Source organism: Lupinus angustifolius, chromosome LG15 (assembly GCF_001865875.1).
Source record: "Lupinus angustifolius cultivar Tanjil chromosome LG15, LupAngTanjil_v1.0, whole genome shotgun sequence".
Taxonomy (NCBI): Eukaryota; Viridiplantae; Streptophyta; class Magnoliopsida; order Fabales; family Fabaceae; genus Lupinus; species Lupinus angustifolius.
The window spans coordinates 2,984,680-3,009,335 of NC_032023.1; the positions used below are offsets into that span (position 1 = coordinate 2,984,680).

Genomic DNA, 24,656 nt, shown 5'->3' on the forward strand with positions numbered 1-24,656 from the left:
TGTCTTTATCGAGGATTATGTCGTGTAGCAATAACTACTGATCAAAAAGAGATTGGAGGATGTCTACTACTCCTACAATCATGGGCATATGATCGCATTCAAAATCTTGCACCAAGACTGCACGACCCAACAATACCTTATTTTCCATTAGTGAAAAGGTATATATTAATTTTACCATTACATGTAAATATTTATTACACAACACTGATTCAATTTTTATTTTATTAACTAAAAACAATCATTAATTTTATTAACTAACAAACATTACAACTTGGTGGCAAACATCTCTGAGAAATGTCGGTCACGTGTCCCACAAATCTGTTTCGCAATTGTGACGTGTCCCACTAATCTGTTTCGCAATTGTGGAATGGCACCCTACTGATCGGGTTATGAGGCAATTTGGTTTTGCTCAACCAATTCCACAAGATCCAGTCAACTGTGAAAAACTTCATAAAATTGACTTACGTGGCAAAACTGATTGTAACTGGCCACATAAGCATCGTCGCTGGATTCAAATATGGAATAATGGGAACAATTATGTCGTGGAGGGAAGACCAGCAAATACAATGCCTTTGAACCATTACTCTGAGTATATGCAGTGGTATTTAAGAAGAACTAGAAGATATATATCTAGAGATGGAGCACACTCTGATGCAATGGTAAAAAAAATTATAAATTACAATTTCTTTGTAATTATATTATTTAATTCTAATTTTCTTTAATTTTTTCAGTACACTTTTGCAAAAAGAATTTGTGATCAGAGTCGTCCTCCAGCTTCACTTATTAATCCCACACAATCTTTGTGTGACGTCTTCTCATCGGGACGTGAAATGATGGGAGCATTGGCTGAACTATACCCCAATGCATACTCTACCCACATTGATGATGCTCCTCCTACTCATCATTATGATATACCGGAAAATGACTCTCCATAACAAACTCCAGTGGATAGTCATTATCAAGGACATACTTCATCAGTTACTCCTCAACAACAACAACAACAACAACAACAACAATATGGGTTTTCAAATTATGATTTCCCATACAATTATTTCTCATCAAGTTCTCAAAACCCAATACCAACAATGTTTGCTACTAGTTCGACTACACCATTCTCGGCATATGATCCTCAACAATATTATCGTCATACTATGCCGTCTACAAATACCCCATTGTCGATTTAAGGGGAGGAGAATAAAAAAAAATAATTGAAATCGGCAACCCTGTTGCCGATTTAGGGCAAAACTACACCAATTTCGTAATATTTTCAAAAGGTGCACCAAGACCGTAATTTTTCGGTCAAGGTGCACCAATGGAGTAAATTTTCCTACTATTTTAGGTAATTCTCACTCCATTACATTATGTGAGCTTTTGTTCAATGTTAGGAAATTAGTTGATTTTCGGCTCAATGTTTGCTTTGAGGGTTTTAGTATCACAACCTTGCTTTCTAGGATCAATTGTTGGGAAGAGGATCCTATGTATCAAGAGGACTCTTCATATTCCTGTCCAATGGAGTATCATGAAATAAAATAAAAATAATTATAATTTTTTCTATACATAAAATAACATATTTTGATTAGTCTGGGACATCATTGGACATCAATGGAGACATAGGATCTCATCCGAATTGTTGTTTATCTCAGGCTCAATTTTAAGTTATTTTTCTTTGAAGATTAATTTTTTTATGAATAATGTTCATGATGGATTTATTTTTGCAAACATGATATTTTTTGTTAATAATTATATTTATGAGATTAATTTAATGATTAGTAAAGATTTTTATGAACTTCAAAATTCTTGCCAAACTGTAGAACTTTGGTGTGTTTGTCATAAATTAAGTTTTTAGTTTATAAACTATTTGATTATAATGTGTTGAAATTATAATCTTTGGGTATCTTAGCCGAAAACTAATATAAATTAATTTGTTTGATTAGGGTAAGGTAAAATTATTAATTTTTACGAAAACATTATAGAAATGGTATAAGGTTACTTATTTGTGTTGTGATTTATTTTAGTTATTTTTTACATATACATGTTTTATGTATATCATCATATATTTTATTATAAATTTTTTATTTGTATTAAATGACAAAGACTAAAAAAATTAAAACTGAAAACAATATAAATATCTAAAATTAACATACACATTTTTAAAATAGAGTTTAATATAAGAATAAATGATAAGGGAGATGCCTTGAAATTAATGATAAAATAAAAATCAACATTTTAATAGAAAAATAAATCAACTTTAAAATAAATAACTCATGGTAATTTTACCCCAAATAAAGCTGAATTTATAATCTAGCTAACTTGTCAAACATACATGAATTGTAACTTTAAACTTACTTTTATTTTAAAAAATAAGCAAAAACTATAAACTTTCATTTAAATCAAACAAAACAGGAATTTTGTATCTTCTTAAGGGTTTAAATTGAAACTTTGACCCCTTTCAACAAAGCACTACTAAATAATAATAATAATAATAATATAGTAATATTAATTAAATTTGGACTGTTTGGATAAAACCTTTCAATGAGCAAAGAATGTTCACTAACTACTGTAAGCATGACATGATGTTTACTTATGTAGTATTTAGCTTATTATCAAATTATATGTTCTAATAAAAGAATTACAAACAAGAATCTTAAAAATAATATGATGAAATTAAAGAATATTCTTAGCCCTTTATATTTTTTATAAGCTGGGTGAATTTGGATTCAATGATAATAAATGATTGGAAATTTCATCTATTCATATAAATCCATTTAAACTAGTTATATTTTTTATACCAAAAAACTAGTTATATTTTAAGTTATCCATATAAATCCACTTAATGGATGGATTCAATCCATCTATGACTCCATTTTCATGGATTTGGATGGATGAATATCTAATCCATTTGATTTTTTTATTGGAACTAAAAACACTATTGAAGAAAATTATTATTTTAAAAACTACTATCTCAACAAAACATTTTTAAAATCACCTTCTAAAAAACACTTTTAAATTTTTTTCAATATTCTAAAAGCATGTAACGTTTAAAGTTTTTAATAAATATTTATATACTGTAATATGTATATACTGTTAGTTTAAAAATTAATACACAATCACTACATCTTCCACTATTGATTTTGATTACTTTTTTATAAGAGTCAATGATTATTAAATATAAATGGTGGACAATGCAGTTATAGTATATAAAATTCATACACTTTCAGTCATACATTTTTTATATCATACTTATATATGTTGTGTACTTGAGAATAAACTTTTAATATTAATAAATATATACATGTGTCCTATAATTGATATCAATTTAATAAAGTATTAAAATTGAGAATCATGATGAATGGTTGAATTTAATTTTCTTATATATTAAATGAAATCGAAAAGGAAAGAACTCACTTTTTAATTTTTGTTTTTTTGGATAGATTGTATATTCATTCAAATAGATATATATCCGCTAGATATAATGAATTTGAGTCCATTCATTGTCAACACTATCTATTTAAATTCATTAACTCTAATAGATGGGTTTGATTTAAATGAATTTAATTTAAATAGATTTGGATAAATTGTGGATAATTTTGTCACTTCTAATATATAATTCCATTAACATGGAAATATAATATAAATAGATGAGCTCAATCAAAATCAAAATAATGCTAATGATCCATTCATCCAAAATAACTTTAAAGAAAGAGAAATAACTATACTTCGTTAGTAACAAACTTTACATTGTAAGAGAGAAAATAGAAGCAATTGAGAAAAGGTCAAAACGTAAAAGCCACTACCTTAGTTCTAATCAACAAAACTTTTGAGGTAAGAGCTTATTTAACTCCCTTCTTTCTAGCAAGTGCAATAGACATTCATCAATACACATTGTTCAAAAGAAAAAGTAGCGGATAGGTGACAACAGAATCTATTTTTAGTGAATTATGGTCATTTTATAACCATCTAACTCCTTGCTACATGTTGAAGCCAAGTTTTATAACTAGAATAAGTGACAAAAGAGGAAAATAAAGAAGAGTTAAACGTAGTAATAGAAATAAGGTTGTACTAGTGTTTGTATAGTACACATATCACATTATCAAAGTAGATAGTACATAATTGTGTTATTAAAAAGGATACCCATTTAAACCAAAGATAATTATTTTAAGAGATTGTTGATAATTACGGTTTTAAAGATGGCAGGGGGTGCTTTTGTTGATTCTAATGGAGGACGTGATTTTGAGGGCAAGGTCACAACATTTGTATTGATTACATGTTTTGTGGCTGCCATGGGAGGTCTTCTATTCGGATATGATCTTGGAATTACGGGAGGAGTGACTTCGATGGAAATATTCCTAGTAAAGTTTTTTCCGAGCGTATACAAACAAATGATGGATGATACAGGCAATACAAGCCAGTATTGCAAATTCGATAGTCAACTTCTTACATTGTTCACATCTTCTCTATACCTTGCAGCATTGATAGCTTCTTTTGTTGCTGCCACCATCACAAGAAAATTTGGAAGGAAGCCATCAATGTTTATTGGTGGCTTGTTTTTCCTTGTTGGTGCCCTATTAAATGGTTTTGCTGTTAATGTTGAAATGCTTATAGTTGGTCGTATCTTACTAGGTTTTGGTGTTGGATTTTGTAATCAGGTAAGAATTTTTATTCATTTTCCAAATAAAATTACTCAATGTCTTTCAATGTTGGAATTAAACTATTAATGTTTTTGAGACTAATAAACTTCTAATTTGTCTATTTCTTAATTAGTCTGTACCAGTATATTTGTCTGAAATGGCTCCATCAAAAATCAGAGGAGCATTGAATATGGGTTTCCAAATGATGATTACAATTGGTATTCTCATTGCAAATCTTATCAACTATGGAACTTCTAAGCATAAAAATGGATGGAGAATTTCTTTGGGTATTGGAGCTGTGCCAGCAATTTTGTTATGTGTTGGGACTCTTTGCTTAGATGAAACACCAAACTCTATGATTGAAAGAGGCCAACATGAAAAAGCTAAGTTAATGTTGCAGAAGATTCGTGGAACTAGCAATATTGATGAGGAATATCATGATCTTGTTGATGCTAGTGAAGAAGCTAAGAAGATTGAACATCCATGGAAGAATATTTTGCAACCTAAATATAGACCTCATGTCACATTTTGCTTTTTCATTCCAACCTTTCAACAACTCACTGGAATCAATGCCATCATGTTTTATGCTCCTGTCCTTTTCAAAATTTTAGGGTTTGGTGATGATGCTTCTCTCATGTCTGCTGTTATCACTGGGGGTGTTAATGTTGTTGCCACATTAGTTTCTATTTTTACAGTAGACAAGTTTGGGAGAAGAATATTGTTTCTTGAAGGTGGCATCCAAATGCTTATTTGTCAGGTAAAAACTAATATGTCTAATACCTTTAAATTTTGATAAGAGAAGTATAAAATCGTATCTCTCGTTCTTCTAAGCATGATTTAAATATTTGTTGGTTACTCCTCTCATTTTCAATCGGCATTGAGATGAAACTTTAACATTATATCACAATCAGGGCTCAACTTCTCTCTGGTTGTCATTAGTCAAAAAATACCCTTTAATCATGGGTCAAATGTAACCTTTTGCCTAGTTCGGTTGGCTTCTATGGAGGACTACCTCATTCTCTTAGGCATGATTTAAATATATGTTGGGTTACTTATCTAATTTCCAATTGGTATTGAGATTGAACCTTAACATGATATCAGAGTCAGGGCCCAACTTCTGTCAGTTCGTTATGAGCCAAAAAATGTCCTTTAACCATTGGCCAAAGGTAACCTTTTGCTTGGTTCGGCATGCTTCTGTAGAGGGGGCATGTTGGGAAGTAAGTCATATATCATCTGTCTCATTCTCTTAGGCATAATTTAAATACATGTTGGGTTACTCCTCTCATTATCAATTGGTTTTGAAATGAAACCTTAAGACAATCGTGCAAAATATGTTCATATGTATTAGTATGTATTAGCACAACTAATTGATATGCTAAAATCTTCATTGTAGATCATTATTGGAGTCATGATTGGTATGAAATTTGGATTGAATGGTCAAGGATCATTTAGCAAAGGAGAAGCAGATCTGCTCTTGTTCTTCATTTGTTTATATGTTGCAGCATTTGCATGGTCATGGGGTCCATTAGGTTGGTTGGTTCCTACAGAAATATGCTCTCTTGAGATAAGACCTGCAGGTCAAGCTATCAATGTTGCAGTCAACATGCTCTTCACTTTTGCCATTGCTCAAGCTTTCCTTACAATGCTTTGCCACTTCAAGTTTGGTCTTTTCTTCTTCTTTGCTGCATTTGTGGTCATCATGACAATTTTCATTGCATTTTTATTACCAGAGACCAAAAATATCCCACTTGAAGAAATGAGCTCAGTGTGGAAGTCACATTGGTTTTGGAATAAAATTGTTCCTAATGACAATGATCTAGGTGGGTATAATCACAAGTCCAATCAAAAGTCTATTCCTTGAATTTGATGAGGAATTTACTATGAAGAAAAGAGAGAAATAGGAACAATGAATAAAGGTGAAAATAGATGAAAGTGAATGAATCATAGAATAAAAGGTAACCTACCCCAAATGTACACAATGAAGAGGAATCATTGTTTTTAATATACTATTTTGAGGGTAGAAAAAACTCTAAGCCATTGGTTTAGCTTGAGTGGTAGATATTATTGTTTGATATATAGAGAGATCCTAGGTTTTAATCCTAGTGATAACTTCCAAAATGTATCACAATTAGAGAGAATAAGAATTTCTTAGCTTGTCTTGTCAAGTTTTTCCCTCCAAGATCATTACCAAGTTTAATTTTGTCACTAAAGAAGTATGATTTGAATGTTAACTTATTCTTTCATTTTATATATTTGTTGGATTTTTTTAACTAAATTCTTATATTTTCAAGCTTATAGTCACATTTTAATAGTTTTAACAATTTTCAATTAGTTTTTTTCTTCAATCAGCATCAAAATGAAGTGTCCCACTATTTCTAATGCACCATTAGGCAAATTATGTATTTCCATGTTTTTTAACTATGGTTTCAAGTTTGAATATATGTCTAATGCTGTGTGAATCTATATATTAATTTAACATTTAATAATTTAACTATAGAATACTAATTTAAAAACTTTAGATATTTGACTGTTCATAAAAAAATGAGCACTCAAGTATTCGGTATTGTTATTTAATTTGGACATCCTTATTATTCGGATTGGATTTGTTTTAGGGTATGTCGCATGTGTACGGACATGATACAACACTCTATGAATACATGTATGGATATGGTACGGAGGAGCAATGGCAACACTGGCATAAGATACAGGTGTATCGAGATGATAGAATGATGCCCGAAATTTGTTGAGATGTGAGAATGAGACACTAATTATATGAGTTAAATATTAAATTCTCAACAAAACATGGCATATAGTTTTGGAAATGATGGATAGAAATTCATAATTTCCAATTAAGGTTATAATCATATTTTTAATACAATTGTATTGATTATTTATTTTGGGTACAAAACAAGTGATCTAATTAATTATAACCTAAAAGACTTCTGAAACTGATAATGAATATGGACTTAATAAGTGAATATTCAAATAGTTGGCCTATAGGGGGATAATGTGAACCCTATAAGTTAACACGTAAGGAATGATTATGGTTTCCAAGATAACAAATCACAAATAGTTTTCACATCTCTCCATAAGAGAGAAAACAAAGGTCCCAATAGAAATTAAAGATTTGGTTGAGGAATGTCATCATACCAAAACTCTCTCAAAAAGTATATCAAATGAGTGGATCAAAGAACATGGATTCAGGTATGACTTTGTATATTTGTTTTATATTATGTGTGAGAATCATGATATTCAAGATCCTAGGATTGATATTTTACCAATTATCAGGAAATATCTAACAATTAGTATCAAAACTTTAGGTTCTGAATTTTATGGTTCTACGTTAAAAATGTTTTTCCCCAATTTTTTATGAACCCTAATTTTTAAATTTGAGGGTTTTTATGTTTCCGCGATTGGTTGTGAAAATTGGGTATTTAGGATTAATGGGGATAACTTTTATTCGTTTCCGCTTATTTGAATTATGAGTAATTTGTATTATGAATCCTTGCAACATTGAAGTATATATTCAGATCTGTATGTGAACATTGCATTAACTTTTATAATTATGTTATGCAATACATATATTATATGTGAACTAATGTCTTACTAATGGACATTGACTTTTGTCACTTTACAATTTTACAATATGTATAAGGTATATTTGTGTTAAGATGTATTTTTATTTTATACATATACAATATGAAATTCACGACTTTGTATATATTGTGAATTAAAATATACATATGTAATTGTTTCCAACTTGAGGTTGTTGTGATATCTGGAATTACTGATTAAAGTCAATATCAATATATATATATATTGGTTACGATTAATGCTTAAAATTATATACATTTACTATGTTAATGTGTGAAAGTATATATATATAGTGTTACATATATGCTTTAAGGATATGCATGATTATATTCGATTTGAAATTTCGATAATGATTTGCATATATTTTTTATGCTTTTCAATCTGAATCTACTTTGTATTTGATTAAAATTGCATCTATTTTTATGCATTGATATATATATATATATATATATATATATGTAATATATCTTTTTTTATTTGGAACTATATTATGGTATTAGATTTGTTAATCATAAAAGATATTAAATCTGGAAAAAAAATTAATTACAAGATCATAAATTTTTATAATGGAGCCATAGTATTTTCCTTTTGTTTGGTGATTATTTTTGAATTAATTGATGCAACATGTTGTCAAAGTAACATCTATTATGGAAATTGATTAAGATTACATAGATGAGTATGAGATTATTTATGCGAATTATGTTCAGCCTAAAAGAGGACACAATTTGGCCAAATAATAACATACTTGTGATGATAAATAGGTAACAATTATAAAGCTTTTTTTCATGTGAATAATAGTCAGTCAAAAGAAAGGCTATTATTTGTTAGAACTAATTGTTAATATTTGATCATTATGTTGAGAGTATCACTTACAAGCAGTGTTGTTGGAACCGGACCGGACCGGACGGTCTGACCGGTCTGACCACTGACCGGACTTGAAAACGGCTCTGGTTTGCCGTCTTAACCGAATGAGAGTTGGACCGCTTTGAACCGGAAAAAATCCGGTCCGACCATGTTAAACCCGGTTAAACCGGATTAACCCGGGAAGTAAACCGGACGGCTCACTTAAAAATAAAAAAATGGGACAATGTTATAATATTTTATTTTACTACAGTCCAAAAAAAGATAAAGAAGTATTATTTCAATATAATTATACATAATTATTAATTATATAAAGTTTTACATTTATATATAACTATATATTTATAAATAAAAATTATTAATTATGTACGAAATCACCCGGTCAGACCGGACGGTTTAACCGTTTAAACCTAATACGGACCTCTGCCGGTTTGACGTTCGGCTCGGGTTTCACAACACTGCTTACAAGTTAAGTTCTCTGTCCAAAGACTAGAAATTGATGTTGTGCTAGGTATCTTGTGACGAGTCTATTATGTGATCATGTCTTGTTTTATATATATTATCTGACTTGTTTTTTAAATGGTTGCAACACTTATGGTTTGTTGCATTGGTTGACGGTTGAATGCATTATTAAGTGGTTGTTATTGTTGAGCATTGTTTCTGTTTGGACAGTTTGTCCTACCATCTTTAATCATGTATAAAATGGAATATATTTTTTTATGGAAAATTTAAAAGGATCATTACTGGAATTAGAAATGCAGTCATTATGATGAGAATGATGCAATGCTATCAATAGGCTATAATGGATATATGTATTTATACGTGGATATAAATAATATATGTTTTGGATTAAGGTTATGTTGAATCAAACCCAACTAAATGATTTTTCTTTTAGAAAATAAAATTGTTTGACATTTTAAGTGAACCTATTAAATAAGAAGTCACCAAAGTTACATTTTTTTGTGAATTGTTCATAATAAATATCAAATGCTCTTGCTTATATGTATCCATGCGAGTATTAATTGGCTCAAAGGAAGATATTATTTGGTCGGATTATATACACACGAGTGATTATTATAAAGTTGCATATGTGAATGATAAATCAGTCCAAAGAAGGGTTTATTATTTGACATGTATTATGATCAATATTTGATCATTAGAAAGAAGAGTGTTATCATTAGTGATTGATATGAAATATCAAATCAATTGTATGTTTTTATTTTATGCGAATAGTGATCGGCCCAAAAAGAAGATGACTATTTCACCCAAATTATAAACATACTTGTAGTAATGAATATGCAATAATCATATGGTTTTCCATATGAATAGTAAGTCGGTCCAAAGAAAGATTTATTGTTTGACATGACTGATTATCAATGTTTGATTACTACATTAAGTGTATTACTTACAAGTTAATATTTTTGTTCAAAGACTGAATATTAATATTGTGCTAGGTAACTCGTGATGCGTCCCATCATAATTTGAATTTAAGTATTAAAGTTGAATATGAGTTTAATTGCAAGAATAATTGCAATTTGTTTTTTATTTTACAAGTGCTGCAAATATTTATGCTCAAATTAAGAATATCTTCTTGCTGAATGTGACAAACTTAAAGGTCTATAAGGAAGCCGTAGAAATTATTCTCAACTGTATTGATTTAGATCTGACAATTCAGGTGGAGAAATCTATTTCTACTCTAGAAATCATCGATGAAGTTAAAATTGAGAAATGGAAACACTCTAACTGAATGTGTCTAATGATCATGAAATGCTATATTCCAGAAGCGTTTCGGGGCTCTCTTTCTGAGGGTCAGAGTACAAAGAATTTCTATGAAGAAATAAAACCATATTTTGTCAAAAATGAAAAAGCGAAGACAAGTAGCTTTTTGGCTAAACTCATCTCCATGAAGTATAAAGGCAAATGGAATATAAGGGAGTACATTATGGAGATGTCTAATCTCGTATCAAAACCCAAGTCACTTAAGTTAGAGTTTGGTAATGACTTGCTTGTGCAATTGGTTTCGATCACGCTTCATGGACACTTTGGGTCATTCAAAGTGAACTATAACACTCAGAAGGAGAAATGGTCTCTCAATGAGTTTACATCTCACTTTGTGCAAGAGAAAGAAAGACTGTAGAGAGATAAGATTGAAAGTGCTCATTTGACTATGACCTTTCAGAATAAGAAAAGAATGAATAATAAGGATGTTGTGAAAGGACTATTCGTGTTTTTACTCAGAAAATGTGGAATTGTTCTACAATATACTATGTCAGGAAAACCTAGCATGAAGGGTGTTGTTGAGCGATTAAACCGAACTCTTAAGGATATGGTGAAAAGTATGATTAGTCATTCTTCCTTTCTGGAGTCTTTTTGGGGAAAGCTTTAAAGACCGTAGTTTATGTCCTTAATAAGATGCCAAGTAAAGTAGTTAACAAAACCCCATAAGAATTTTGGACTGATAAAAACCAAGCTTAAAACACATGCACATTTGGGGTTATCCAGCTGAGGTACGACCTTATAGGCCCGATGAAAGAAAACTAGACTCAAGAACGCTTAGCTACTATTTTGTTGGCTATGCTGAATGCTCTCGGGGTTATAAATTTTATGATCCCACTTCAAGACTTTGTTTGAGATGGGAAATGCAAGATTTCTTGAGGAAGTTGATTTTGGGAGGAAGAGAACATAAAGAATGTTATCTTTGAGGATGAATCTGTCACTAATGGTGCACAAGTTATTATCTTATTGCCATTCAAGGGACAACTTTGGTAATAGAAAATAATGTTCAGAATATTGTTCCTAACAATATTCCAAAACAAGACAACAATGAGGTTCCTCCTCAAGTACTTATAGAACAAATTCAATAACCTCAAGAAGTAGATCTGTCATTAAGGAGATCCACTAGAGAGAGGAGAAGTGCAATTCTTGACGATTATATCGTATTTCTTCATGAACATGAGGATGACATCGGGTTAACAAATGATGATCCATTGAACTTCTGTCAAGCCATGAAAAGTTCTAACTCTCAAAAGTGGGTTGATGCCATGAAAGATGAGATGAAGTCTATGCATGATAATGACATTTTGGATCTTGTCGAATTACTTGAAGGTGAGAAACCTATTGATTGTAAATGAATATTTAAATCCAAGAGATATTTAAAGGGTAATATTGACAAAAGTACTCTAATTCTTAGAGTAATAGCAAATCTTAATTAGAATAGATAGGTTAATGTAAATGGTGAGATGATGGCATGTGGATAGGATATTGAGTAATAAAGAATATTAAAGTTGTGGTTGAAAAACAAATGGTCAGATGATGACACGTGGATGTTATATATGAAGAAGAAAAATTAATGGTGCAAGATGTATATGAAAATAATAGTGTGTGTGAGCTCATCATAAGAGTATAGAGATGTTTTGGAGGGAAAAAAGTACATGAGAGCATGACATGTGTCCAAAATGAATAATGTTCGGGACCTTTTCGTCAATCTCATCACTTATGTGTAAGAATAAGAATTTTCTCTAGTAATGGAGAGAGACAAATACTACAAATAACAAAAGAATAAATAACATGTTAAGACATTTTTATCCTTTTATATAAAATGAAATAATAATTTTGTTATTGAAAACAAACAAAAAAAGTTGTTTTGTTGTGCAACCTCATATATGGTTTGTAATTGTTCAAGTTAGATAATTGGTATAACATGTGGCATGTCATGGACCGTAACATTTTTATCATTAATGATACTTATTTTAAAGGTTATTTTAAAAGTTGGTTAGGCGGTTGGGAAATTAGTTGGTTAAAGTTAGTTTATTAACTTTATATCTTTCACTTTGCTTGGATCACAAGTCTTTTTCTTTATATAAATAAGTCATATTGACTTTCACTTTTTCAAACAATATAAGAATGAGGTGAATTTCTAGATTTCTAACATAGTATTAGAGCTTTCATGAAGATTTTGGTCATCATCATTGCATATTCTCTACAATTATTCTTCATTTCCAAGATTCAACAAAGAATCCAATCATCGTCACCCAGGTGGTGACCTTCCATTCTTCAACCTTACTGGCCAAAATGTCACTGATGCATTTCTTGCCTATCATCCCATCACTGCAATCAAAATACCTTCACAACTTCTTCATAGAGTGATTGGATTCTCCAACTTCTTTTCCGCCGCTCTCTCTTTCTCTCTTCTCCAATTTCTTCAAAATAGTCAATTTGAAATTATTTGTTTCATCCATGTCAAGCTTCTAAGAGATGCATTTTTTTCGTTCCAAAGAAACAAGAATCTGCTAGAAGATTGAAGATGTGAGTTTGATCTTATCGGTTGGTCGTGTTTTGCATTCTTTGTTGCCTCTATTTAAGGATTTCTTCAACCTCACCTCATACACGTAATAACCCCACATGTGCAACTATTTCATCCTTTTGAATTCACCATACAAGCAAGATGAGAAGCATTTCAAAGACAACATGCTTCATTTTCATTCTTATAAACTATAGTACTAACAGTTGTTCAAGTTGAAAGTCGTGTCCTTGGTATAAGTGGTTCTGAATTGGTTTATGATGGAGCTGACGATGTTATAAATGAAAATTCTTACCTATACCTCAAAGTGAGTGAGCCATCTGGAAAGTATTGTGAGCAAATGTATGGTTTCTTGTCATGTTCAACTAACATTTTGGGTCATCTCTTTCTAATTTTGGTGTATGAGTACTTGTTATAACATGAAGAATCATACTTGGCTGCTGGTGGTGAACAAGTCTTCAAGATTCCATCATTAATGCACTCGACATTAATACTAAGTGTATGAGTCATTTGAAATGAAATTGATATGACATTTCATCATTAATGCACTTGACTTCCATATGAACGCTTAGTTCTGAGGAGATTTCCACAAATCAACCACACAAATCCTTACACTTTTTTGGATAAGGGGTATTATAAACTTGTGTTGATATTTCTCCGAAGATGAACAAATCATATTGAGCATGCTGTCTAATCATCTTAATTGATATATTACATCACATAAAAACTTTGGGCATCTATTCCTAATTTGATTGAATCATTCGAAGTAAAATAGGATATTATTAGTACTTAAACCAAGGTATTCCAATTCATAGACATAGTGGACAATATCAACTTGGGGATGATAAAGGACCTAGTACCACTACACGACCAAGCCACATGTCAGCTAGTGTTAAGACATAGTAGTTATGATGCATGATTAGACATAATGTCCTCTAAATATGTAACACTTTGACATGTGAATAAAATAACTTGGGAGTTAGAACTTTCTAGCTTTGTCTTGTGTAAGAGAGTGATTATCTTTGGTTCCTAGCAGGAAAATATTGTATACTCAATCAAAATAAGCAAAAATTCATAAAATCACGATGCCAAATGTACAAGCTACATATGAAATAAGACTTATAATTGCTACAAATTATTTGAGTGATTCTTCTCTGAAAGCAGCATTAACTCTAGCTGAAATATAAAGAGAAATTTATTGCTGAAAAAATACCAGAAATTTATATAAAACTAAACAAGAGAATGAGAAAGGCCACTTTGGAAATTTTTTAATTAAGCAGTTAAACTTTTTATCATTAGAACAACAATTTCATGTAACATTTAAAGGTGGAATTACAAACAAAATCTAGGAGCATCCCATACTCCTCATCCCTTGTGCAGGAAAAATTAGATTCTAGGAAACTACATCTAAAATGATTACAAATCACCCAGCTTTAGATGGCTCGCTTGTAGATTTCGGCTCTACGTTCTTCCTCAAAAATTCGGACAACTTTGCAGTAGTAGCACGCCCTCGTTCTAGACAGTGAAGATAATCATCCACTTCAAGAGAAATAATGAGACAAACAATTAGATCACACAATATATTAGAAAATTAAACACAAGTGTTTAAGACTAGAGGCTAATTGTAGGAAAAATAGAACTTCATGAAAAACTTGAAATCAATATTCCTATTGAAGGAATAGAGTAGAAAGAGTAGAAGTATGGCAGAATACCTGACATGCCACCCTGTGTAACAGATGTGATGAGTCCATGTGCCATGGGCTCATCACCAACTTGCAATGATTTCTCTGGTAGGACTGAAACAATTGCATTCGGAAAAACTAAATACGCAAATGCTTTCATTTTCTGCCATAACATAAAAATGAACTAAATTAGCATTGTGCACAAGTATAGGATTGGGATTGTAAGTTTCCAATTCAAAACATTGTCTACACCAACAGACATTAACTATATGATCGACCTATGCTTGCAGGCAAAAAAATATTATTTGCTAGCAGGTTCCACGCTTCCTCTAAACCATAGATTCGTCATTCATGTGAGTGTAACATTTAGAAACAGATAAACGTGTGCATAAACTTTTCTCGTAAAATGAGTGTCTCTATTGAAACTATAATTAGTTGGCCATGACCAAGGCAAAGATCCTTGCTGAACCCCGACATGCCAAAATTCCCAAACCATGAAGGTACAGATTCCCAATTTTTTACACAGATGAATAAAGATGATAGGAATTTCCACTACTGATACAGTGGATGAGTCTGAAATTCACCAAAACAAAGTCTACTATGCTGAACAAAAGACAAATAACGGGGAATGTCGAGGATCTGCTCCTCCTCCCAAAATAATATACTATAAATTGAGGCAAAATGAAATATACTAACCTCCTCTTCATGTTTAGTTGGGTCCAATATAATGTATCCACCCTCTTCTACAGAACAACATATTGCAACTGCAGACAAAAGATGAATATCATTTATTTACCATAACAGAAACCATATTAATAAACCTAAAGACAAATAACAAACAAGTTCTGATTACCAGCAAGATGTTTAAGGGGAATTCCAGCGTCCACAAGTGCAGCGCATGCTGCATTGATTGCACACGGAAGGAGCTACATAATAAGTCAAGAAAAAAGTACAGAAACATAGATCCCTTTATGCCCCCACCCCTCATGTACTACACATTTACATCAATCTGGAGTATATATTTCATGGAATTGAAGGTAATCAATCTTATTCCTTCATAGTTCTAAAAAAGTAAAACTTGACCCATAACTAAATTTTGAAATAGGATACAGCACCATCATCATGGACAACCTGCAGCAAAAATAAAGAGTGTTCAATCCTGATGTAATATATAAATAAAAACATTTGTAGATAACTTCAGAACACACTAAAGCTAGAATGTATGGAAAATCAAAAGCAAGCAAATCAATAAATATATGAAGGCGAGAAAGTTAATACCAATTTCCAATTTTAAATGAGAACTATTAATACAAAGGCACCATAGCACAATCCTTACATGACTGTTGCCACATGTATACACTAGAAAAAATGTCAAACACACCACGCTTGTTTCAAAACTACAAATAATACACGCTAACGAGTCATCTTACTTTACATGCTAACTTTAGCATCAACGGTTTCTTATTTTCCCATCATAAATATAATAGCAAAATGCATTTCTAATTCATATTTATGCATACTCATGTGCTGGAACATTTTCAAAGAAGTAAAAACAACCATATGACTAAAAGAAAAAGCAAATACAGAATAATGGGGCTTCTAATAACTGCCAGCCAAATATTTTTCAAGAACAAAAATAATTATATTTTTCCTCATGACTACTCTTTTCGCAGCATGTTGTTTCAACCTTAGCTAATTGAAAAATGAAAAATACATGGCAAACAAATACTAGCTTCTAATATACAAAAGTTACAACAAAACTTACCTGGACTATAACAGAAGTAGTGGTGTTTGGATGTATTGTACGAATGTAAATACTTTCCAGAGTTCTCTTCAATATCATCTCATACTCCCTCTCCACTTTTCCTAAACCATGTTTAATAAAATAAACGAACATTCTAATATGTGTATTATTCACTCCAAAATTACAAAAAGAGTGTATTATTCTTGTTACCAATCTGTCCAGTCTTAGGTTTCCATATAACTTCAATTGAAGCTTTTTGAGGGTTTTCATTCTTCTTTGTTCCTCCTTTGGGTCCATAAACTGCAGCAATAACTTTAGTATCTCCTACACAAAGAGAAACAAAAAACAATGAGTACAACAACAACCAAGCCATTATCCCACTAGGTAGGATCGGCTACATGGATTGAACGATGACATAATGCTCTATAAAAAATTATGTGTTATGATGTTTAAAGGAAAGAGGGTAGTGACCTTGAGACCAGGTGGCAGAACCATGAGCACGATGGAGTACAGAACGAGAGGAGGATAGTGGCCTCAGTTGATTTGGGGTCCGCCCATCAGGTCTCTCCATCTCAATTGAATAAGCTGCTGCACCACCAAAAACAATATATGAATTTGCAACGTGTTTCTGCTCAGGACCTCTGTATGATGAGAAGGGCGCAAAATTAAAATCCATGATGCTTTTAATGTGGTTTCAGTTTAAATAAATTATAAGAATCAGACACATGTTGATCTTAAAATAAGGGATACATATTATGTTCTTAGTTGTTTATCTTTCTTTCACTATTGTTAGCTTCAATTTGTTATTAGAACTGTACTCCAATGTTTTCCAAAGCCCTTTCGAATTTTATACAGATAGCATTCAATTGATTCAGGCTTGGTTGTTGTTGTTGAATTTATGAAAGCAAACAAAAGACATCAATCAAGAATCCAAAATCTGGCAACATACAATATGCTATAGACTAAAGGAGGAACAGGAAGGCTGCCAATACACTCGGACAGTTTTAATACTCACACCTCCAAAAGATCCTTCCTCTCTAGCATCAAATTGTAGTGTAAACAAGCCTTAGACTTAGGAATCATAACTACAAAGTCGAGTTAATCCGACAAAAGGAGCGAATAGCAATGCACCTAGCAATCATCAAAATAAATACCACTACAAACCAAACTAAAATAACTTAAACAAGCTACAACAAAGACCCAGGTTTTTCAACAGACATGTGTGTGCCCATGAAAATATGGCAACACCAAAACCTTAGTAGTAAAGCCAACACCAGCAAAAACATGCATTAACATAATAATCTGAGACTTATTTTGAAAACTGACAGTTTTGCATGCCATTTTTAGTTATTACAACCACCCCTTAATCCAAAGACATGAAATTGTTCAAGCAAAAACACCTTGTTGATCAAAGACAGATCACACACAAACATTAAACAGAAGAAACTGCTTCATCCCTTGACATATGCAGATCATTAAAACCATAACCTTAAACAATAAGACACACCATATTACAGACCAAACCCACCACAGGTCTACAACAAACACATATAAAATCCCATGAACATGGTGGATGATGCCCAAATATGTAACAATTAAAATTTAAATAAAAAACGAAACTTTCAACATACCCATTAAAGAGAGGAGTACGTACCAGAAATAAAGGATTGGATTGATGAAAAGGGTATTAAAGAAAAATGAATGAAAATGAAAAAAGTGGTGGGTGGGGTTTTAAGAAGAAATTCAAATTAAAGAGGTTTTAGAGAGATAGGAGGAGCCTATATGCAAGGAAGATTAGGAACGATGATACTTACTATTCTATTCAGTATATTTTTCTATAATTCCCAAACACAGTTAACCTAATTTTCAAACCAAGCCACATTACGATGAACTAAGCCTTAATCAGAAAAATTGTTATGCTTGAGAATCACCCAACTCAATGAGACTATTACAATAATAACAAAAGAAGTTACAAACCTTACTGCAGTATCCAAGTCTGCAACTCGTGGACGACGGCGTGGAGCGGTGACGCGTGCAGGAGCGGCGGTGAGGCGGTGGACGAGCGGCGGCTAGGTTTTTTCTGTATAGAGGTACGGTGAGCTCTCCGTTTTTAAGTTTTAAGCTTTTCTTTTTTAAATTTCAGTTTTTTTCTTTTAAATAATCGGGCCTAAATGAATTTAATGAGAAAAGGATGCATGAAAACGGGAAATTACCATAGTAGTGTAACTTTATTTTTTATTATTAAAGTAATGTAAAATTGTAGAAATTGTCAATAGCTATGGCGTTTTCCCTTTTTTTTTGTCTCATCCACACCTAAATCGTCAACCATGTTGGCGTTTTTGGTTTTTTTTATTTATTTTTCAGGAGCAAAATTGTTGGTGATGTAGGAGTTTTATTTTTTTAATCATAAAGTACATAAATCGTTTGTGTCATTGGAATTTTTGATTTTTTTTTAATTTCCATGACAAAGTCGTTGGTGCCATTGGAGTTTTTCATATTATTTTTTTAATTTGCCTATCGTTTGTGGCAATGGAGTTTTTGGAATTTAATTTTTTAAAAGATGTCTACATATATCTAATAGATTAACTTTGAACCCTAAAATGAATGGTTTTGTTTTGCAAAAGCACTCGCCCCATTTTCTTGCATAATTTGGTTTGAAATTTCATGTTGAAGAGTAATAATTCATGTGGTCCAGTGGGGAAAAAAGATATAGGTGATTTTGGGTAAAACAAATTTGAAACTCTCTTCACGTGTATGTTCACATGGAGTTCTCCTGTTCTTTCAACTGATAGTTTATATTTACTATGCATGTATAGAATTTACCATTATGCAATGATATATGTGGACATCTTTTAAAAAATTAAATTCCAAAAACTCCATTGTCACAAAACGATTTTGCTGGGCAAATTAAAAAATATATATATGAAAATCTCCAATGGCACCAACGACTTTGGTACAGAAATTAAAAAAAATATCAAAAACTCCAATGGCACCAACAATTTATGTACTTTATGATTAAAAAAATAAAACTCCTACATCACCAACGATTTTGCTCCTGGAAAATAAAAAATTAAAATAAAAACCAAAAACGCCTACATGGTTGACGATTTCTGTACAAAATGAATAAAAAATAAAACTCCTATGAGGTTGACGATTTAGGTGTGGATGAGACAAAAAAAAGGGAAAACGCCTTGGCTATTGACGATTTCTTCAATTTTACACTACTTTGATAATAAAAAATAAAGTTATACTACTATGGTAATTACAAAGTCAAAGTACACCTATACGTAAATTTGCTCCATGAAAATACATAAAACACATGATATTTGGGTGGACTTATCTTTGGTGGTATTATTATTTATAATCAAAATTAAAATTAAATTTTTAATATGTTGACAATATTTTATTAATTATCTTTACATGTATAAGAATCTGGCTCGGTACAATAGTACTAATGTATCTTTAGGAAACAATGATATTGGAAAATGAATATTTGATTATTAATAATAGTACAAAAGCTCTTTAACCGACGAGTATCTTTTTCTTGATATAATAAGTTAAAGTGAGGATCTTCTCCACAAGGGAGACACAAGTATTACAAAAAACTAAGAAAAACATAGCATGATAAAACATTTTTATATATAATGGAATAACACTTTTATCATTAAAAATATAAGTAAAATCAAGTATTTGGCTCTTCGAGAAGATTTTTCTTCAATTTGTTACCAAAATTAAGCATATCACCACATGAGATAAGGAAAGGCATGAGTTTCGCACCCATATTGGCAACAAATGAATAGAGTGAACATCTTCTGTCCCAAAAGTGTATCACTTCATATATCACTGTTTGTAATTGATTAGAAAAATATTTAATTATTAATTTTTTAACTTAAATACATTTATTTCAATGAAACACAAATAAGAGCACATGGAGCGGTACACTTTTGTGAGACAACAAATGTGATCTTGTTTTATAGATTGAGTCGCACACTGAACCACTAGAAAATTAAGGGTTAGTGCATGTTTGGTATAGCTTATAATTTTAAGATTTTGCTTATTTTTTGAAAGAAAACTTAAAATATAAACTATGTATGTTTGGCAACCAAATGAAATTATAAATTTAATTTTTTTTGTTGAAAAAATAAGCTAAAAGTAGAACCTCCAAAATCATATGTTGATTTATTTTTGTTAGCTTATTTTTTCAATTTTTTCACTTCCCATTTTATCCCTTCATAACTTTATTTCTCTCATCTTTTAACTCTTCCACCAAAATCCATAGTTCTTCACATCATCACTACTAGATATGGCAAACCATGCTAAACGGACTAATGGACAAAATTGCTATGCTCTCCTCCAAAAGTTTTGCAAGTTATGCAGGTGGGCCCTTAGCCCGTTTTGCCATATATAATCACCACCAAACTCATAACTCTCATTTTGTGTATTATTTATTTTGTGAATTGTGTAATTCAAGTTTAGCAATTTTTATTTATTTGTTTGTCATGTTATTTTTGGTATTGATATTGGCTTTTATATTGTATTTTATTTAATATATATTTTTAGCCTTTGTTATGCAATATTTAAATTTAAAAATTTATATGATGGTAAATATTAAAAAATATATTTTTTTTTAAAAATACTGTAGAAACAACTAAAGTAATCATAACTTAAACAAATAACCTCATACTTTTTTTCTGTAAATTACTATGCAAAAAACAATTTTTCTATCTTACACAAACAAAACAAATTAATTTATATTCAGTTTTTAACTAAGGTATTCAAACTTAAACAGATTATAATCTCACAATTTTTAATCCGAAAGTAAAAACATAATTTTTTCGTTTGATTTATGAACCAATTATTTATTTTCTTTAATTGCAACCATATTTCTGCACCAGCTTATCATTGTCTTCTTCCTAAGAGAATATTCACCAACCGAACCAAAATTATATTTACCAATATCAACTTATAATTTATTATCATACAACTAAAGTTATGAGTAATTAGAAGGGTTTTCAACCCTTATACAATCATAGATATAAAACAGAAAAGAAGCTAATCACTTTGTTTAATATACTTACTAAAGTTTCTTTACCTTATATCTTTATCTATACTTCTATACTATATATACTTATACTATTTATACTATTAATAAAGCCAAAACAAATAATAACTATCATGGTATAATTTTTAAATTTCATTTTTATCTTTTTTAACCTCTCCTTAATAAATGGAAACTTCCACATTTTGCTTTCATTTTTTATCAATACATTATTACTCATCCACGCATTCTTTTTTATCTTATCTCTTTCTCAACCCAAATATAAAACAATAGCACATGAAAAAATATATCCAACAACTCAATAATGATTATTAGATGCGCGAGAAATTTATAAAATTTTTGTGTATATCATATCAATTATTACATCTTATATTCTTAAATTTACATTTTCTATTGAACTTATATGTTTCATTTTTTATACTTATATAAAAAACATAAGAATGCGGGTCGATCGGCACGGAGTGCCGGTCAAGTGTCAACACACTAGTATATATAAAGCCAAAACATGGTGTAACTTCCACCATGATGTAATTTTAACTTCCTATTTTGCCCTTCACATTATTTAATTTTTACAAAAAATCATATAATCCTAATTAACCAACACCAACACATTAATTAATCACACCTCTCACCCTAAACTAAATATTATCATAAATGCACATAAATTATAATATAAAGAACATCAAATACAACAAATGTATTCTAATTATAAAAATTGAAATATATAAAAATTAAATACGTAGTACCATACAATATTGACCGACAGACACGAAGTGCCAGTACACACTAGTCACCAATAGAAAACGATCATATCATTAAAGAATTTAATAATTTGTTTTTTAATTGATTTTTTAATAAGATGGTTGTTCCTTATTATTTATTAGTGATAAATATAATAATATAAAATAATACATATAAAACATTTATCTTTGGGTAAGTTACCCCTATTGTCTCTTTAGTACAAAAAAAAGTATTTGCTCATAAAAATTAAAATAAAATTGAGGAGGTTTTAACTCTTACACAAAATACTATACTGTTAGTTTATAATGCAAACAAAAGATTAAAAATGTATTAAAATGCATTACCTTTTTTTATTATCCTAGAAAGTGATAAAAGAAATTAAGGACTATCATGATTTTTTTAAATTCAAATCAGTACTATATATACTTCTTATTTTACAGTGAACTCTTACACATTGTATACTTTTATATCCTATTTTAAAAATGAAAAATGGCATTTGACTATCATATATGAGTCTCTATGCTTTTTCATGTTTAAATTCAAATTCAAATAATGCTGACGTTTCATTACATGTCACATTAAATAATTTTTTCCAATAATCTTTCTAGTTCTAAATAATGCTTGTGAATAAGATCTTGTACCTGATATTGACACAGTTTTGATGAAGACACAAGATCACAAAAATAAGAAAAGGAAGAAGACAGAGAAGATTCAAACTTTAAAAAATTATAGATTAAGTCTTCAATATGTACTTCTATCCTTACACTCATATTATATACTAGTAGCAATGATCAAAAGAATTAAAACTATTTTTAAAAGAATTGAATAAGTCTTGATAAAATGTCAATAATGTTAAGTAATGAGTTACTTGACCTGAATAACATGTTACTAGATCTAGGTAACAAATTACCTGAACTGTGTGGCATTTGGTAACAGGTTACTAAAACTACATAACAAGTTACCTAACTAAGAAAACAATTATAAAGCATAACTGACACTGAGTAGTCGATTAATTACTTGTATTTATTGATTACCACATTGGACAGAAACTTTTGGAAATCGATTACCCATTGTGACAATCGATTAATCATAGCTGTTAAAACTACATAACAAGTTACCTGACTAAGAAAACAAATATAAAGCATAACTGACACTGAGTAGTCGATTAATTACTTGTATTTATTGATTACCACTTTGGACAGAAACTTTTGGTAATCGATTACCCATTGTGACAATCAATTAACCATAGTTGTTAGATACCAGATTTTCAAATTCAAATGAATAGCTTTCATCCAAAGTGAATGGGTTTCATTCCAATCGTGTCTCCTTTTTCATGAAAGGTTACATTGGTTGATTGGAAGCTTGTTTATGGGCATTGAGACATTCAATTCAATAATAATAATTCTCACACAATCATACACGAAATTCTCTGAACTTAGTGAAACAATTTTCTACACTACTTTGCAATTTTGTTCTCAAACTTTCAGATTCTCTGAAGTTGCTTTAAGTGCTTATGTTCTAAATGTAACGCTCCAAAAATCTTGCTCAAAATGGGTATTTTTTTTATAATGATGCCATATAAAATTTATTTCTTTATATTCGTTTCATTTTTGCAACATCACTTTAAGTAACATACAATACGGAAAACACCATTACCTAAAGGTAATAAAAATATAACTCAATATAACTTTGAATCCTACTTCATTAGAATATCATGAAATGTTGGTACAAAGTACAAGGCGGAACCTAATTGTCGCCCAAATAAAACAACTCCAAAATAAATACCCTACACAAGTACCCTAATCAAAAAGCAAAATAGAAATGGAAACAGCTCCTAGCGGCTAGCCCCAACGTCTACGTGTATGCTGGAACACTCGCTTGGGTCCTCCTCTATCTCCGAGTTGGAGGAGAGGTTGACAACTTCAATGGAGTCCTCAATATTAATCAACTCCACGCAGTCATCCTCGTCAGCTGTTGGCTCATCTTCCTCCGTCGCCATCTCCTCCTCTGGAACATAGGGCGAATGATGCGAGGGAGTCTCCACCAT

General features: G+C 30.8%; 3 protein-coding genes across 3 annotated transcripts; 2 read left to right on the forward strand and 1 right to left on the reverse strand.

Annotated features, from left to right (window-relative positions):
* LOC109327903 (serine/threonine-protein phosphatase 7 long form homolog) lies at positions 349-1,165 on the forward strand. Its single transcript, XM_019561071.1, has 2 exons — positions 349-659; positions 732-1,165. Exons 1-2 carry the CDS (start codon positions 390-392, stop codon positions 933-935), a joined length of 474 nt encoding a protein of 157 aa, XP_019416616.1. The 5' UTR covers positions 349-389; the 3' UTR covers positions 936-1,165.
* LOC109327503 (sugar transport protein 10-like) lies at positions 3,972-6,795 on the forward strand. Its single transcript, XM_019560675.1, has 3 exons — positions 3,972-4,646; positions 4,762-5,385; positions 6,022-6,795. Exons 1-3 carry the CDS (start codon positions 4,188-4,190, stop codon positions 6,487-6,489), a joined length of 1,551 nt encoding a protein of 516 aa, XP_019416220.1. The 5' UTR covers positions 3,972-4,187; the 3' UTR covers positions 6,490-6,795.
* Positions 14,633-24,656, reverse strand: LOC109327639 (exosome complex exonuclease RRP46 homolog). Its single transcript, XM_019560813.1, has 10 exons — positions 24,468-24,656; positions 18,787-18,878; positions 17,281-17,450; positions 17,020-17,133; positions 16,831-16,931; positions 16,176-16,196; positions 15,919-15,991; positions 15,762-15,829; positions 15,096-15,228; positions 14,633-14,922 (listed from the first exon to the last, which is right to left on the reverse strand). The coding sequence occupies exons 1-10, from the start codon at positions 24,654-24,656 to the stop codon at positions 14,807-14,809; spliced, it is 1,077 nt and encodes a 358-aa protein (XP_019416358.1). The 3' UTR covers positions 14,633-14,806.